Source organism: Cynocephalus volans, chromosome 6, assembly GCF_027409185.1.
Source record: "Cynocephalus volans isolate mCynVol1 chromosome 6, mCynVol1.pri, whole genome shotgun sequence".
Classification (NCBI taxonomy): Eukaryota; Metazoa; Chordata; class Mammalia; order Dermoptera; family Cynocephalidae; genus Cynocephalus; species Cynocephalus volans.
This window is the reverse complement of record NC_084465.1, coordinates 109,382,802-109,402,269: the sequence shown is the minus strand read 5'-3', so window position 1 is coordinate 109,402,269 and position 19,468 is coordinate 109,382,802. Positions and strand designations below refer to the sequence as shown.

Sequence of the window (19,468 nt, the reverse complement as noted above, 5' to 3'; positions counted from 1 at the left end):
TGAACTTCAGACTGCAAAAGTTATGGCCACAGTGTAAGTGCTTAGCTTAATTAAGATGAAAAAGGGCAGGATGGCTGGTTAGTTCAGCTGGCTACAGCACAACCTTATAATACCAAGGTTATGGGTTCGGGTCTCTGTATGGGCCAGCCATAAAAAAAAAAAAACAAGGTGAAAAAGGCATTAAATTTGTGAGTGGAAAACATGAACAGAAACATGTTCCGATTGACAGCAATCTGGTTCAGTACCAGTTGTAGTTTCAGGCATCCACTAAGAGTCCTGGAACGCATCCCCTGTGGATAAGGGGGACCATTCTTTTTTTTCTGATTTCTTTCACTCGGCATCATTAGTTTGAGACTCACGCATGTCACTGCGTGTATCAAGAGTTCATTCCTGTGTGTTGCTTGGAAGTATCCCACTGCATGGATGCACCACGACTCGTACATCTATTCACGCATTAATGGGCATTTGGGTGCTTCCAGTTTTGGCTATCAAAAGCAGCTAGGAACATTCCTGTACAAGTCTTTTAGGAACATGTTTTCACTTCTCTTGGGTGAAATTCATTGCTAGGAATGGAACGGCTGGCAGTACAATAACTATACTTAACTTTTCAAGAAACTGACAGATTCCCATACTGGCCAGCTGCCCCCTCCCACAAAGTAAAGAAATTGCCACACTCTCTTCCAGAGTCACCAAACCATTTTGCAAGTATATGCACACTAGCGACAACCACAATCCAAAATGGCCCTAAGTTATAAGTGGCCATAAGTTGGAGAATGCAAAACCATTTAACACAAACCAATGACTCATTGGATTTAAGACACAAGGGTAGGAGCGGGGAGGCAGCTTATAGACCTGACTCTTGCAAGGAATCACTCAGGTGTAAGAGAGGGACTAGAAGGTGGGGCAAGAAACCAGACCAGACCTCCCTGTCCTGGTACTTCTTCCCCTGGAGTTGTGGGACACCCCAGAGCCAGCATGGGCTGCATTCCTTTCTCTGGTTAACTGCAGAGGCTTGAAGGCAAGGGATCATGCCAAGAAACCCCAGCATAGAACAGGACTCTCCGGCTCACCACCCTCTCCAAGTCCAGACGGATTACAGATGCCAGATCTGGTTTACACCTCTGACAATCAAGTGACCATCTGCCAGTGTCCCAAGGCAAGGACCCCTCCAAGCTGAGTATCCCAAAAGGCCAAGGTACTAATGGTACAGCCCCCTCGAGTGGCCCACGTTCAAGCCCAACAAGCCAGCTCTCACCATGTCCTCCCCAGATTAATAAATACAACATGTACAATAAAACTTTCCCGGGGTTTACCCAGGAAGGCACAGCTTATCAGGTGACATTTATCTCACTGAACTCTCAGAAAACCCTGACTAGAAAACAGAAGCTCTGAGTGAGGCGTGAAGGAACATTGACAGGCAGCCCCCAAAACCCTGAACACTGGTCCTTCTGCCTCCATGCTCGTCCCTGTGATCTGCCTTCTCCAGGGCAGCCCAAGTCGTGGCTTTAAAACAGAACTCATGTCATGCCACTGCCCTGCAGAAAACCTACCTCTGTCTTCTCACCGCACCTGGAATCAAACCCTAACTCGCATCTACAGCCTATGAGACCCCTGCAAATACTTCTCCTATCTTATCTCCTCCCTTCCTCCCCCGTCGCACTGGCCCCCTTACTGCCCCAGGGGTACCTCAGGACTTCGCACCAGCTATTCCCTCTAACCGGAAAGCCCTTCCCCCAGATATGCACATGGCTCACTCTTCAAATGTCACCTTCTCACAGAGGCCACCTGGACCACCACATCTAAAAGAGCTCCCTCATCCACTCTCGCCCTCCCTTCCTCATTTCAATCCCCTCAAGACTATCACTCACCAAAATTCCTCATCAATGCATGTTTGACTCCCAATGTCCTGTCTCCTGTCTCCCATATAGAATGTAAATGGCCCCCAATAAGGAGGCTGTCCACTCAGTTCCACTCTCTGAAGCCCAAGAGCCTAAGCAGCACTAGGTACACCAAAAGCCTTCAGCTGTATCTGCAGAATGACTACATTGGGGCCTGGCCGGTGGTGGAGCTGCCATCTTCCAACTCCATCTTCTTTTGGAGGAGCCACGTGGCCAGCCACAACGTCTCCAGCAACTTGCTGGCCTGGTAAGCTCCCGGGAACACAAAGGTGGGCATCACCTGCCCCCCACCCTAGGAAGAAGGCCAGGCCAAGCCATCAGCAAGGCATGGGTAATGAGGAACAGTGAGACCCCCCGCAGAGAACAAGGCCTTCTCACCAGGGAGAATGCTGCAGGTTAGGATGACAGGAACCCAGGTGTGACGGTCACTTTTAGGTGTCAACTTGACTGGGTTAAGGGATGCCCAGATAGCTGGTAAAGCATGGTTTCTGGACACATCTGAAAGAGTGTTTCTGGAAGAGACTGGCATTTAGATCAGAGGGCCGAGTACAGAAGATCTGCCCTCATCCAAGGTGGGCAGGCACCATCCAAAGGGCTGAGGGCCCAAATAGAACAAAAGGCAGAGGAAAGGTGAATTCTCGCTCTCTTTTCTTAAGCTGAGACATCAGAGCTCCAGGCTCTCCAGCCTGTGGACTCCGGGACTCACAGAAGCTGCCTCCCACGTGCTCAGGTCTTTGGCCTCGGAATGAGAGTCACACCATAGGTTCCCCTGGTTCTGAAGCTTTCAGACTTGGACTGAGCCATGCTACCAGCTTCCCTCATTCTCCAGCTCACAGATGGCCTATCATGGGACTGCTCAGCCTCCATAATCACATGGGCCAAGTCCCCTAATAAATTCCCTTTCATCTGTCTATCCATATATACAGCCTATTGGTTCTGACTCTCTGGAGAACCAAATACAGGGGGGGCTGACCACTGCCTGCCAAGGATCTCCAGGCGGGCCAAACAACAAGAGTAATAACAGCCACTCTCCTCTGCCCCTATTGCCACAACCCACTGCCCCCAAGTCACTTGTAATTTCATGTTCTGGCTCCTCTGGACTCTGGCTGTGCGCCCTAAGTCAATGACATGTCCTTGTTTAATTAGCAGCCATTTTTCTTTCTTACTGGTACACAAAATAATGATGCATTGTTGTCTTTGATTTGATGAAATAAGGTATGTCCTGGGGAGGCCTTGGCCTGATTCCTGAAAGATCCCAATGACGGAGGTCGCACAGTGATGTGCAACTTACGCAGGGGGTGAACTCTAAAATCCAGTACAGGAAGTGGTCGGATTAGCATGTTAAACAAAAACACTTAAAACAGCAGGAACCCTCAGGATGCCAGATGCTCAGTAAAAATGGAGACTGACTCAGGGAGGGAGAGTCACATACCCGAGGCACACGCTCGGTGAGGGTAGGCAAACAGAATCAATCACCCACTCAAAAGACATTTTCCTCTCTCCTTTTCTATCCAAGTTGCTATAACTACATGGAAAACTCTACCCGTTTTGACAGGTGACCAAAGGGTGGCTCAGAGAAGTGAAGCAACTTGCCCAGGATCGCGAAGACAGTCAGAGGAAGTTCTGCCAGGGCGCCCACCCTGACTCACGCCTCAGTGGCAGGAGGGAGGTGACCAGTTCATCCTAGAGAGTGTCTGGCTTCCCCACGAGTACAAGAAAACTCACACTTACTTCTTAGACTTGGCACATTCTTTCTTCCAGTTCTTTACCAAAACAGGCACTACCTGTTCTGACGTGTCATCCTTGTTTAGGGACCAGAGGTCACCAGCCTCCAGGGGCTGGCGGTAGCCCCGGACCATCAACCTGAGGCCAAGACACAAGGGACGGGGGAGAGATGAGAGTTGGGGAGGAAGAGGACTCCACACCCCACCACTGCTGGCCTGCCCCCCATGGCACAGCTGCCTCCCTGAAACAGAAGGCAGTCATACAGCAGGGAAAATCTGCATGTGGGTGGGCATTAGAGCCTATTAAGCAATTATTGCTAACTCTCTTAGGTCACCCAGGAAAAATGGCCTTTTTTTTAGAGCTGCATACAGAATATTTAGGAGGGACACAACAGGATGGCTCTAACTTTCTTTTTAAATTTTAAATTAAAAAAGGCTAATATGATAAATCATGAGCAATCATTAAATCTGGGTGATGAGTATATTAAGGATAATTATACTAGTCTTTCTACATGTTTGAACACTTTCCTAATATTTCAAACTATAGAAAAATCACATGAATCATACAAAGAATTCATTTAGCTCATCACCATTAACAGTTCTCCATATGTGCAGTATCATTCTGTCTCTATGCATGTATACACACACATGCACAAACACGTAATTTTTTTCTCCACCATCTGAGAGTAATTTGCAGACTCTACACACTTCTACCCCTAAATGTTAGTGTGTATCTCCCTGAAAACAAGGACATGCCCTTAAATAACCAGAGTACAATTATCAAAAACAAAAATGTTAGCACAGGTGGAGTAACCTGCAGTCCACATTCAAATTACACCAACTGTCACAGTAATGTTCTTTAATAGTAATTGGGAAAATAATTATTAAAAATATTTCATTTAAAAAAAGATGTTGATAAAGACAGGGATGATGTTTATTAGGGGAAAAAAGGAATTCAAATAACCCCCAGTAAGATGTTGGCAATGGGCAGAAAAAGATGTGCAGAAAGGAAGGCCAGAGGGAAGTGTATTGAAACGTTGACAGTGGTCGCCTGTGGGTGTGGTATCTTCTTGTTGCTGATCTATGTATATTTCTCTTACCCACATTTCCCATTTCTAATGGGGGGGGGACATTGTCATTAATAATAATTATACCTAATATAAAAACACACCCAAATCCAAAGCTAAGCCAAAAGCAGTACAGCTCATAGCTGTCCCAAGACTAGCCTTCCACAGAGGTTTAAGTTGTTCATGGTTCATGTATTTATCACACTTGAGTTCATGAACTTAGGGGACAAGATCAGTGTCTCTGAGACCATGTGCTCAGCACAGGCAGATTCAAGACAAACTTCGCAGATGAGCGAAGGAGTTGGAGGGTAGGGAGTGGGGAGTGGTTGGGAATCCGTGCCACAATAGTTCATTCATTTATTCATTCATTCACTGCCCACCACCCGCCTGGAGTCTGAGGGGCCCCGGCCTTACCCCGTGATCCACCAGAAGGTGATCTTGGAAAGGAAGGAGGCGCTGGTTTCTGGGCAAGGATTCTAGTGGAGAAAGCACAGGGTGGGAAAGAAAACGAAAATGAACAATTAAACTTTTCATTTACGCCAGAGCTTATGAAGGAGCAGTCAGATGGCCACCCTTCCTCTGAAAGGACCACCATCCACTCCCACGCTGATCTGCACCCGAAATGGATTCCTCTCCTGAGTCCCAGGAGAAAGAAACTCATGGCAGCTCCTCCAGTTTCATCCAGTAAATATCTCCTGGGTGTCTACCACATGCAAGCACAGGACAACGCGCTACAGAGCTGCCTTATCTTACATCCCCACAGCAAGCCTATGAGATGGTGTTACTACTGTCCCCGCTTCACTCATTCATTAAACTAATACTTGCTGAGTACCTCCCTGTGCCAGACACTGTACAAAGAGCTATATGCTCGCATTATCTTATATCTCCACAGAACTCCATGAACATGGTACTACTATCACCCCCACCTCACTCATTCATTCATCCATTCAACAAATATTTCTTGAGCACCTACATGTGCCAAGCACCATGTATACAAATCAGAACAGACACAACCCCTGCCTTTATGAATCTTGTAGTCTGCTACAGTAATAGTAATAACACCTGCTAATATTCTTTACTAGCTAGCTCTGTTCTGAGCACTTTACACAAATTATCTCATTTAATTTCACAACCACCTTACATGGTAGGTAAAAGCATCACCCCCATTGTGCAGTTTAGAAACTGAAGCACAGAGGTGAAATGACTTGCCCAAGGTCCCACAGCTAGAAACAGCAGAGACAGGATATGAGCCCCAAATAGTGAGGCTCCAGAGAGAGACATTAATCAAATGATCACATGAACAAAGCAAAACTCCAACTACAACGTGTACCTTGAAGGTAGGAAAATATTACCAATAAGACCATGTAAGCAGACGGGGCTCATCTAGTTCACTGGGATCAGGGAAGGCTGCCATCTGAAGGGTGAGTAGAGGATAACTAAGTACAGAAGAGAGAAAAGGCATTCCCAGCCAAGAGCAGCATGTGCAAAGGCCCTGTGGTAGCAGGAAGCATAGCTGACTCCAGGAACCAAGAGAGGTCTGAGCAGTCTATACTGGAGGCCATGTGAGGAATTAAAGGCAATAGGAAGTCACTGACAAATTCTATACATGCTGTCAAAGAATCTCCTTCTCCGAGGCACAAAGGATAGCCCCAGCTCAACAACACTGAGACAAGGAAATGGCCATCAGCACACAGCCTCTGGGATCAAAGACAAAGTCTGGCTTTAATTCTGAAACACAAGCTTTAGAGGAAGGAAGAGGGGTCACCATGCACGATGAGATCTTTAACCAAGGATGCGGCTCAATCGTCCAGCACTTTGCGGAGATAAGGCATTCAGAGAGCCCAATAAGAGAACATACTCCAATCAAGTAATTTTCCATCCAGCCTGAGAGTGCTTTTAAAAAATACTATATCTGACACCCCCCACCCCCAAGAGTCTAATTAAGCTGGTTTGGGATGGGACCGGGGCATCAAAACTTTTTCTTTAAACTTCCAGATTCTTCTCGGCAGGATTGTTAAAAGGTCCCAGAACCAACCAGAAGTGGCCCCATTGCCCAAAAAAGGACAATCTGAGCTTCGACAAGGATAACAGACTGAAACATACACCTATGTTTAAAAATTCACAAGTTCACATCGATGCTGAAAAATAAAGACAAACATCTTGGTGTCAATGATGAAAAGATGATATTGAACCAAGTCACTGTTCTGAAAACAGAAAAAGGGAAAGAAACGAGCATTCTTCTGAACTTTCCTAAACCAAAGAGATGAGGCGAAGTGTCTTTTCATGGAAAAATGCCAGCTAATAAATGAAGAAGGTATGACATGACACAAGAATGAGCCATTTTGCAACCACAGTGGATTATTGGAATATGTAATAATAGTAAACAATTATTCTTAATGTTTTTAGGCCAAATAGTGGTATTATAGTTACATTTTGTTAAACCCTTATCTTTCAGATGTTATCACTGGGGAAAGCTGAGTGAAAGGTACACAGGAACTCTACTATTTTTGCAACTTTTTATGGGCAAAACTATTTCATAATAAAAATTTATTTAAAATAAGCCCCAAAATCCACATCCTGCAGAGATACATGCTGAAATGTTTACACGCGCAACATGGGGTAAATAGTCCATGGCAATTCATTATGCTACATTGTCTACTTTATGTTTCCACCATAAAAAGCTAAATAAAAAGCTCCTCCAGTGATGTGCAGACAGCCAGGGTGAAGAAGGACCAGGTTGGGTGGTTGGGAAGGGACGCCCACCAGATGCACCTGGGGAGCTTGTTAAATGCAGGTGCCTAAGGCCCCACTGCAGACCAACTCAGTGTCACTGGGGGTCGGGCCCTAGCATCAGCATATCTTTAGTAAGGTAAATCAGATGCAGCTGGTCCATAAACCTATGTTCCAGACCAACCTAAAGCAGAGTAAGGTCAGACTGTGGAACCACAGGGACCTGCATTCAAATTCAAGCTTTGCTCTTTTCTAGGTGGATGACCTTGAGCAAGTCCCTTCCCCTCAAAGCCTCAGTTTTTGTACCTGGAAACAGGGAGTAGTTCGTCCTACTGCTCAGTTCACCTCACAAGACAAGTGACATGAGGTCCATGGGGCTGTGTCATAAGCTGTATTTTTTCCAACCTAAGGAGGCAACATTACTCATGGAGGAGGTGGTATCTGCTTTGTAGGCCAGGTGGAAAACATCGCATTGCAGGCTGGTTTTTCTTCTGGAAGAGTAGACACCTTCCTGCCCAAGAGCCTGCCCACTCCCACAGACAGGGGGCGGCTTATCAGGGAATCGCAAATCCACTTCAACTGCAGCCAAAGTCCTACCCACTGTGAAAACCTAAGGTGCTTGCTGGCATAGAAGGTGGGGCACAGGTATCAATGACTCATTTATTTCTTGGGCAAATATTTTGGGAGGACCTACTTATAGGCGAGGATGAGGGCTAGATGCTGGGAACGGCGCTGTAAAACAAGACTGCCAGGTCCCCACCCCAAGCCACTTTCCATCTTGGGGGAGATGAACAGCAAGCAAACCAAGATGCAAATAAATACAGCAGTCTCCTTTTATCCGCAGTTGCAGATATGACCCGAGGTCAACCACGGTCCACAACTATTACAGTATTTTGAAAGAGAGAGACCACTCATAACTTTTATTACAGTCGATCGTTATAACTATTCTATTTTATTATTGTTGTTATTAATCTCTTACTGTGCTTAATGTATAAATTAAACTTTATCATAGTATATGTAAAGTTCAGTACTCTGTGATTTCAGGCATCCATTGAGGATCTTGCAACATATCCCCTGTGGATAAGGAGGGACCCACTGTATAGATCCGTAAACGGTGAGAACTGCAACAAAGGAAAAAAACAGGGTGCCAAAGAGAGAAGAAGGGGATAGGAGCAGAGGGGCAGCTTCTGTGTGAGGCGGTATATAGCACATTGGTTAGGAAGGAGGGTTCGAATCCCACCTCTGCCATTTACTAGCTGTGGAACTTTGAGCAAGTTCCTTAGTGGTAAAGACAAAATGAGATAAAACACATTAAGTACTTACAATAGCTCTGGGCACAGAGTAAAAGCTCAAGATACAGTATTGCCACCTCACACAGGGTGACGGAGACACAAAGGATCACTCAGAGTCCATGTATCCAGAGCAATGAGAGGCCCGAAGGGGCTGGACCCAGGGAGAACTCCTTCAAAAGAGGAGAGCCCAGGCACAGCCCTGAGTCAGTTTTGTTTGTTTTTTTAAAAAAGATGACCGGTAAGGGGATCTTAACCCTTGACTTGGTATTGTCAGCACCACATTCTCCCAAGTGAGCTAATCAGCCATCCCTATATAGGGATCCTAACCCGTGGCCTTGGTGTTATCAGCACCACACTCTCCCAGGTGAGTCACGGGCTGGCCCCCCAAGTCAGGTTTTGTTTCAGTTTTTATTGTACAGGCAAGAAAGTTACAGAAGAAACATAGGTGGTTAATCAATCATAGTGAAAACAAACTGGCTACATGACAATTTTCATTAAAGCAGGTGTAACTTAAGAGTTCAATTTACCATCAAAAGGAGTCATAAAACTAAGCTATGTGACAAACAAAAAGAAACAATGAGATAATCACCATGGCTGCGCCCAGTTCCCTAAAAAACTCAAGGAAACAGCTGAGGGTAAGATGTGGAACACCCCCCAACCACTAACTAGCAGAATAGCCTTGAAGATTTTAGCTCACATACTTTCCCCTCATTTGTTTAGCTGTACCAAGGGCAACTGCCCCCAGAGCAATCGCTTTTGCTGTGTTTCAATTCTCTCATCTACATCAAAGTCTTTAGTCCTGTGAAAGATGTGTATTTTTAAAGAGTTGGGCTAGGGCTTAAACTACAGGACTTTGGTCCTGCTATGCTATAGGCTATGGCCCAGTGAAATATATGTGTTTTATTAATGTCAATATCCTCCACAAGTATTATTAGTAATATAGGAGTAACATAATAATAGTAATAACAGTAACAACGATTTCCATGCATATCAAAACATCAAGTCGTATATCTTAAAAATACAGTTTTTATTTGTCAAAATACATCAATAAAGATGGGGGTTGGGGGAACAACAGAACAAAAAAAAAAAGCAATGGCTTGCACATCTTGCAGACCCCTGATACGCCAAGCACTACTGCACCTAAAGCTTTATACATCAGGGGTGGCAAACTATGGCCCACAGGCTGGCTGTTTATAAATAAAGTTTTATCGCAACACAGTCACACCCATTCATTCACATATTGTCTATGGCTGCTTTTGAGCTACAAAGGCAGAGCTGAGAATTACAACAGAGACTATAAAGACTGTAAAGCCGGAAGTATTTACTAGCTAGCCCTTTACAGAAAAGGTTGGCTGACCCCTGTTTACATCAAACCTTACAACACCCTAAAATGTAGTGATTATTAAAGGGTGTACCAAGGCCTCAAAAGGTCTTCTGCCTCCAAATCCAGTCTTCTTTCAGCCTTGACATCAACAGGAAGGCAGAGACGGCCAGTGGGGGCTGAAGTGCAGCCCGTGCCAGCTCCACAAGACACCAAGCCATGTAGGGACTAACCTTCATTCTGGCTAGTAAAATTGAGTTCCCAGACACTGGAAGAAAACTCACCCTGCAAATGCAGTAAGGTTGTGCGACTGATGGAACATTTCCGTTTCTAATCTGCACACTCCATGAGCTTTGTCAAATTCTTCACCCCAGACCTCCTCCCTACTCTGGATCCAAACATGGATTTTCAGATTTTCTGAAGTTACATATACAGGGGTCAACACAGGGTCTCCTTCACTGGCAGAGAAGGAAATATATCAGTTTGGAAGCTGGTTTCTGGAAGTCTCTATCTGACATGGAAGGCCTTGTTTGATAACAGACAACTGGACTTCTGAAGTAGCCAAGGATTAACTGTCAAAACGGAGGGGAAAAAACAGGCCACTGGATGATGACCCAGACAGCATTCCATTCGACCAAAAGCAAGCAGAACTTCCTGACATCATTCATTCAGTAACCAAGCTGCCAGCGGGGGTTTCCCAGCCGCAGAGACCGAAGTGCAGCCACTCCTGTCCCAGATGAGTTGAAGGAGGATTATTAATTGATCCTTCGTTCATCCAAAAATGAAAAGAATTCAGACAAGCCCTGGCTGAAGGCGGAGGGAGGGAAAGTCTAATTTATGCAGAGCAAGAGGCGTTCTTTTGGCATCTAGGTTTGGCATCAGGTGACTTGGCCAGAAACCCTGTGGTTTAAACCAATCTAGTACAGCAGCCCCAGGCACTGATTCTTTGAGAACTGCTCATTCATCAGCTCGCACAGGGTAGTCTGGAGATCTTACCTGGGTCTTTTGGCCTTTTCGCCTTTTTGTCCCAAAGCCTCTAGGTCCCCCCACACCCCTCTGATTTTGATTCTCCTTTTAGTTCTACCACTCTGTATTGCCAAAAGGCCCAGCAGTTAGGGATGCGTGAATCAGTAACAGAACTGAGTCATTACCAGCCTCAGCAGCACCTGGAAAATGCCTAGGCCCCACCCAGACCTTTGGTATCAGAAACTGTGGGCGTGGGGACCAGCAGTCTGTGCTTTAACCAGCTGCCCAGGTAAGGCTGATATATGCTCAAAGTCTGAGAACACAATGGGAGGGTGGCTGACACATCTCCACTCTGACCCTCGGAGTCATCATCTGTACAATGGGGAGACTGATCATCCCACCTCACTGGGTTGCTGCGAGAACTAAATAAATTAACAAATAAATACAGCACACCAAACTGCTATCCCTATTACTGGTTGGAACAAACTAAACATCCAATAGTAGGAGATACACTGGTACAACGTAAACACTGGTGATCTGTTTGTTCCGCTGCTTACCAGCAGTGCAAACTGCCTCCCTGCTCAGCCTCAGTTTCTCCTAATGCAGCACACACCATGAACCTTTTCCCATGAACCCGTCAGTTCTCTCTCTTCCTGGTTTTTGATGCTCTAGTGTGCAGAGTCAATGTCCTGGCCCAGCTTTCCTCTCCACCTGCTTGGGTACCTGCAATGGCTGTCTAAGTGACAAGTGACACCAACCTCCCTATGTCCACTGCCTCCTGCTTCTTTCAGCCTGAGGGGTCCTCCAAAATATGTCCAATCTGAGGGTGTCCCTCCAGTATTAAAAAAATCTTACATCAGCTCCCACCAGAGTCAGGTTAAAAATCCCAGGTCCTTGTCATGACATGCAGTTCTACCCTTCACCTCTGCCATGCTCAGTTCCCTGTATCTTCCATCTTCTTCCGCTTACCTCTGGGCCCCTCCAACTAGCCAAGCAGAATTCCATGTGGTCCCCAAACACCCACAAGTTCCATCACATCGCTGGACCTTTGCACATGCTGGTTCCTCTACCAGGATCCTCTCCCACCCAATCATCCCCAACCATATTTGCCCCAAGCCTCTCATTCCTTGGACTCTGGCATCCCCTCCCTCCCCCGGTGTTGTCCTTGGAGACCCACCGCTGAGCTAGAGACCACTCCTAAAGCTCCCACCCTCCCTCAGAGCCTCACTGTCCATCCTGCGGTCCTTGATTTATTTGCCCACCGCCCCCCTCCCATCTCTCCTTGAGAGCATTGGTCAAGGTCTGTTCATTGCCAGCCCAGCTCCGCCCCCACACGACACTGAACTACTACATGACTGACAGCATGAAGGACAAAGGGAGAAAAGATGGAGTTTATGATGCTTTAATCAACAGTCCAAGATCAGGCCTCTGGGGACAGGGGTGGAGACTGACCATGAAGGGGCACAAGGGAACGTTCTGGGGTCCCAGTAATGATCTATATCTTGACAGGGGCTTGAGTTACACATTTATCAAAACTCATCAAATGGCAACTTGAACACCAAGGTCAAGGGTTCAGATCCCTGCACTGGCCAACCACCAGAAAAATAAAAATGTAACTTGACATCAGGAATTTCACTATATGTAAATTGTACTTTAAGGGAAAAAGACAAAACAGAACCATTAATAGATACTGAACCCTAAGCTAACAATTTGCCTGGAAGTGTTTGGGTGTAGGACACTAATATATTTCCAAAGTAAAGTTTCAGATATCAAAAAAATTAGCCAGTTGGTTGGTTGGCTAGCTGGCTGTCTGCATAGACAAATACGTGGTAAAGTTTAGCAAATTGTTAACTGCACCTCTAGGCACTGCAGTATGGCTGATCTCTGTATAATTCCTTCAACTTTCTGTAGGTTTGAAAATATTCACAGTAAGATGTTGGGAAAAAATATTTCCTGTTGTATGGATGGGACTAAAAATACCTCTTACCTCAAATGAGCTAAGCAGCTTTTACTCAGTATTCTAAACTAGTGCTTTTCCAACCACGAAACATCTGGGGATCTTGTTAAAATGAGACTTTGACCCAGTGGGTCTGGGATGGAGCCTGAGACCCAGCATTTCTTACACATTCCCAGCAGATGCTGAGCTACTGTCGCTGGTTCAAGGACCCCACTCTGAGTAATGAGTATCTACTAAATGACCTCATTTGGCCTTGATCCCCCTATCTATGGGACCCCCCCCCCACAAGCAGTAGTCTCACTGACAGCAGGACAAAAGGACTGGGGGCTGGGGTCAGGCAGGGGCCCTGGGAAAGTCCTGGGAGGTCTGGTCAGCCATGCCCAGGCTCCAGAGCCTAGTCAGGCTCAGGGCTGGGAGGACACATGGGAGAAGCCCCATCGAGAAACCAGGGCCAAGAACAGACATCTGAGTCATGGAGTGGAGTAGGTCCAGCTGGGTAGGACGGCCAATGCAGTGACTCAGCACGAGGGAGACTGGAGGAGCCAGCCCTGCCGGCCCCCACCCAGGCCCTGCTTGACCCCAGATGCCTGGGGCTTGGCTGATCATCTGAGGACCCGGCAACATGTGATTGCCTGCTGCTGCCCTGAGGACAGGACAGCAGCAGGGGCTGGATGCTCCCCATCTTCCAGGCTCCACTGTGATTCAAGCCCTGGGGGTGACAGAAGGACAAGCAAAGAGGGCATGTCACAGTGTCCTCCTCCCCAGATCACAGGCCTCAGATCTGGGGTGGGGGAGAGGGTGCAGCCACCATCAAGTCGAGCTGCAACCCATTTTCAAAAAGGAGACACAGGTCCCCAAAGGAAAGGCAACTTACCCAGTCTCAAATCTAGTTGATTCTCTGGTAACCAATCTCTACCATTCCTTGCTTTCATCTCAACCACAGTTATGTGTTTATTTGTCTGCTGACCCAATTAATGGCTATCTCCAACCTGGACCACAAGCTTCCTGAGGGCACATGGCTGACTATTTAACAAAGACAGACAGAACATTCTCTGCCATGCCACATGCTCTTCTTACAAGACACAGACATTCCCCCATCTGAGGTGGGGTCTCTATCCCCTCCCCATGCAGCCAACAGACCTTCATGACTGCCTCAACCAACAGAGCATAGCAGCAGTGACACTATGTGACTTCCGAGACCAGGACATAAAAGATGATAGAGGTTCCACCTGACTCTTTCTCCTGCCACACTCACTCTTAGAGACCAGCTACCGTGCTGTGAGGAAGCACAGGGTACGTGGAGGTGTCAACCCCAGGTGAGGTTCCAGCCAAGTGGCCAGAATGAGCCACCAGAAACGAGACTCAGGAATCCTTTGAGCTGACTCTAGTCTTAGCCACATCTCACTCTGACCACAGGAAAGACACTGAAAACCACCCAGCTGAGCCCTGTCAATGCCCAGGGCTGTGAAACATCATTACAAATACTCTTGTTCATGCAACTAAATTCAGTGGTTTGTTACAGAATAATAGATAACTGGAGTATATTCTGAAGGGTATCAGAATATGCCAACCCAAAATATGCCACTCTGGCATAAGGACTGTTTTGAGCTAAAGGCAATTAAGCAGCAGCAAATGCAGAAAGAGCTCTTTGCCCTTCCTGTATTTGCCTAAAAGCAGGACATAAATTTCCCTTTGTGAAGGTCTTTCCCCTCCCCACTTCCATACCAGGAGGAGAACCACCTTTATCACAGGCAGCACCAAGATGGGTCTGCACAAACAAAGCTTATAAAATAACCCTTACCTTCCATTAGTTTCCCCCATGCATTTACCTTCTTACAATCTACAACCTCTAGAAACCCAAAACGTCTTTTTCTTGGTCTTGTCATTTCTCTACATGCATATCACTCTTTGTTAAAATGGTATACAAGCCCTCAGGCCTAACTGCTTCCTTGGGGTTTTCACTTCTATTCTCTGAGGCCACACATGCACATACATAATTAGCATTTTCTCCTGTTAATCTTTTATAGGTTTGATTCACAAACCCTAGCCACAGACCCTAAGAGAGGAGAGGAAAAGGGTTTCCTCCTCTATAGTTCAAACCATATCTATTCTGTACACTGTAGCATCCCCAGCACATGGTATACAACAGGTGCTTAATAAATGTCTGCTGAAGGGATAAAGAGACCCAGGATGGATGAAAGCCCAGGGTCTGCCCAACTTCAAATTGAGGCTCCTCCTCCATCACACCATGCTGCCCACATCATCAGATTTAGGTATGAGTTAGAGTCTAACAGCTCAACCTCTCTGAGCCTCTCTTTTTTTATACCTTAAAAAAGGATAACAACCCACCTTTTAAGACTATTGGGAGACTTAAATCAATGCTTCTCAAACTTTTCTATGCACACAAATTCCCTGGGGCTGTTACAAAAGTACAGGATCTGGTCTGGAGCAGGGCCTGAGATTCTGCACGTCTAATGTGCTCTTGCAGGTGGTCCCCACTTTGAGTAGCAGGGGTTTGAGGGAGATAAAAAGGTATTAATACCACTGAATGGTACACTTGAAATGGTTAAGTGGCAAATTTTATGTTATATATATTTTACCACAATAAACAAATGCAAAACTTTAAAGAAGGGAGAAAAGCTCGTAACACTATGCCAAGCCCTCAGCAATCTCCATCTATGTCAGTTCCCTGTCTCTTCCTGAATTATCAGAAGAGTAAAGGCAGAGGGGAGACTTAATCTGACATCCTGTGAGGCCCAGAACAGACCTCACCTTGAACGAGACATGTGTGCCAAGTGTCTCCCTGTACAACACAACAATAAATTACCATTAAAGGGCCACTACGTGCAGGGTCTGTCCTAGGCACTATGTTACAGGGGTGGACCCTGCCTTAGGGAGCTTATAGCCAAACACAAAGCCATTCTTTGGCCAAGACCCTGCCCTGGAGTGGGTTATCAAGTCCACCAGGGCTGGCATGAGGGTTAACTGAGACACACATATGAAGAGCTCAGCATAGTGCTGGTATGCAGCAGGGATCTAGAATTCCCTTTCCTTGCCTTCCATAAAGAGAAAGAACCCCTGAAAATGGAAAGGAGACAAAAAAGTAAGGTAAAAAAAAAATCAGAGCTAAAGAAATGTTCTAGACCAAGGATAAGCAAACTTTTTCTATAAAAAGCCAGATGGTAAATATTCAGGGCAATATAGTCCCTATAGCAACTATGTAATTCTGCTGTTGTAACTTGATGCAGCCATAGACACTATGTAATAATGAATGGGTGTGGCCATGTTCCGATAAAACTTTATTTTAAAAAGAACAGGCAGATTTAGCCTATAGGCTGTTGTTTGCCAACCCCTGGTCTAGACCCCAGGAGGAAAGCACGAAGACAGGCCCAAGTCAGCTCTGTGAGTCACCACCAGGCACACGCACCCAGGAAGGAAGCGAAAGGATTTTTACCCAGATCCCCAAAGAGATCAGACATCAGAAACTGCCTCCCCCATAAAGTGTCCAGAACAGTCCACATCAAGAGGGCTTGTCCTCAGGCCCCCTGAGGAAGCTGAAAGGGTCAAGTGATTCTCACGACCTCTCCATGCTGGCCGGTCAGCCCCACCCAAGCTCGGTTTACCCTCAGAGTAAACCAAGGTCTGCAGCCACTCAGGTGAGTGTGACTTGTTTGGTGCAATCCCCTGCTCCACAAAACAACCCAACATCTATAAATGTTTCCTGATGGGACACTCTGCTGCCACACACCCACACACACTGATAAACAAGATACACATGAGCTGCAGACAGATGGGCGCCTCCTCTCTGCCAGGCATGGGCCAGGGATCCAGTGGGGTGTCCCAGGCACAGCCACTCCCCTTGTGAATTTTACACACACATACACACAAACACACATACATAAGCACACCCACAGACACACATGCACACATTCATAAACATACGTGTACACAGCACATACATGTACACATATACCTGAACACACCCATGCAAACACACATAAATACACACAAACACACATACATTACACATACACATAGAGATACATATGAACACAGACACAAACACTTTGCTAATTTCTACAATGCTCTTTCTCCTTGAGCATGGAAATCCAAGAACAGGGCCTCTCAGAACACACACCGGGACATGTTTTTAAATCTCTTAACTAGGGGGTCAACATCATCCTCCGGACCAACGTCCAGCAAGACTCTTCATCACCTACAATGTCAGCCTCAGTCTTTGTTGAAGTTCACACCAGTCAACCATGATTTGTAAGGTGGGGGTGGTGGGGGATAAAAGAAAGAAAGAAAAACTGTTGTATCCCATTTCCTTGAACATTCATGGAAATTTCATTAAAATAATAAAAAGATTGGTAATCTGAAGTTCACACCAAATGCAACAGAGCCACTGCAGCCAAAAACTGCTCCCTCTGCAATTCACCCATTAACAGCTGACCTCACTATGAACAAAGCATCAAAAAAAATGTTCCAAAGGCTCCCCGTTGCACTCAGAATAAAAATCCAAACAGCTCATCCAGCCCGCAAGGGGACTGTCACACCTCTCAGGCACCATCTCAGCCCTAGCCTGCCTCTCGCCACTGGAGCCATACTGGCCTTTCTTGCTGTTCCAAACTCCATGACTGCTCCCTCCGCAGAGCCCTTGCTGCCCCTCTGCCTGGAATGTTCTTCCTCCAGGTGTTCTCATCTCGCTCCCTTGCTCCTTTAGGTCTCTGCTCAAATGTGGCTTCCTGGGGGAGGCCTCCCCTGACCTCTCTTAGGACCCCCGGCCATCATACTTGACATTTAACACCCCAACAGATACGTGGTTCCTGGGCTCATGTTTGGCACCCACCATGACAGCGTTGGCCTCAAGCGGGCAAGAACTCTGTCATTCACTGCTACAGCCCCAGGCCCAGATCAAGGCCTGGGCATTTGGTACTTGTTAGAAAGAGAGGAGAAAAAAGAGAGGAAGGCAAGAAAGAAAAGAGGGAGGAAGTGAGAGAGGAAGAGAAGGAGGAGGAAAGAAAGAGAAGGAGGAGAAGAGAAAGAAGGAAGGGAGATAAATGATCATGTCCCCTTTCATTCTACCAGCAGGAAGAGCGACCATCTCCAGTCAACTGATCACCTTCTACACTTAAAGTATTTCCCTGAAACCAACAGAACAGACCAAGGTTCTCAAACTCAATTCCTTCGGGGGTGCAATTGGGAGAGGTGGGGACTGTGGTGAGCTCAGACCACACTCAGCTCTGGCCAACTGCTGCCCTGTGGAATTGCAGCTCTAATCTGCTAGAACTTCTCATTTTTCTAGAAAACCTAGACAGAATTTATGTGAAATTTCCTTATTTTTAAGTATTTGCTCCCATTTTCTAAAATCACCACACCAAGTGAAAAAATTAACAGTCCTGCTAGACACAGCAATTTACAAGCACAAAGCAGATTGTCTCTTGAAGCCTCCCTAGCCATGACTAAGCCTTGGTTTCTCCATCTGGAAAGTGGGGAGGACAGAACGAGATCCTGGATGGATGATCCTGGTTCAGAAGCAGGACCCAATACACAATAGCTGGTACTGTGTAATATTTCTCTCTCACACACATGCACACATCTGTGGTCACACTTACGGGGTCATTGATGGTTTCAGAGAAGAGGGGCGAGCGGTCTGAGAAACAAGACAACACCAGCTGGAGCAGCACGAGGGAAAAGTAAATGTAGAACGTGACATCACGGAACAGGTCGACGTGGGTGTCCTAAACGTGAGGGAAGGGAGGAGGAAGAAAAGATCACCTTCTGGAAGCAGGTTGTAGAGGCTGGGAGAGCAGCCCCAGCAGGTCCCCTTCCTCCACTGCAGGCCCAATGCCAGGCTTTCCCACCACAGAAGAAAGGCGGAGACATCACGGGGTGGTGACCTGCTCACCACTGCCTGGTGAGGGCGCCCGATGGGGTGGGAGGTGGCCCCCCAGGGCTGGGGAGTGAAACAGAGCTGTGCTCTGCTCATATAGGCTGTGGGACCTTGTCAACTCACTTAACCTCTCTGTGCCTCAGTTTCTTCACCTATAAACAGAACAGCAATTCTCAACCAGTGGTGATTTTGCCTCCCAGGGAACATCTGGCAGTGTCTGGGGGCATTTTTTTGTCTGTCATAACTTGGGGGGAGGAGTGCTTCTGGCACTCAGTGGGTGGAGACCAAGGATGCCCCTCAATATCCTACAAAGCACAGGACAGCCCCTCCACAACAAAAGTCTCCAGCGCAAAATATGAATTAGTGCTGAGGTTAAGAAATCACGTCAGAGCCATTGTGAGAAATTACTAAGATTATTCACAAAAAACACTTAGTCCCCTGCATGACACCCTGAAAACAAACTCAGTCCACGTCAGCTGCCATCATATTAAAGAGTGTCTATACCGTACACTATGGGTGCTCAATAAATGTTCAGTCTCTTTTCCTTCCTATGCCTCATGCCAGTCCTTGATTAGCTCAAAGATGGAAATGAATTAGATTCTAAAAGTGCACACTCTTCA

At 46.5% G+C, this 19,468-nt stretch overlaps 1 protein-coding gene across 4 annotated transcripts in view; it reads right to left on the bottom strand.

The window, feature by feature from the left end:
- Positions 1–19,468, bottom strand: part of ABCC1 (ATP binding cassette subfamily C member 1 (ABCC1 blood group)) — a 131,679-nt gene that overhangs the window by 68,294 nt on the left and 43,917 nt on the right. For all 4 annotated transcript variants that reach the window (XM_063098694.1, XM_063098695.1, XM_063098696.1 and 1 more), the window contains exons 5-7: positions 18,571–18,696; positions 5,104–5,165; positions 3,630–3,761 (exon numbers count right to left, since the gene is read on the bottom strand). In XM_063098694.1, coding sequence (XP_062954764.1) covers positions 3,630–3,761; positions 5,104–5,165; positions 18,571–18,696 — 320 coding nt within the window. The remainder of the gene's footprint in view (positions 1–3,629; positions 3,762–5,103; positions 5,166–18,570; positions 18,697–19,468) is intronic.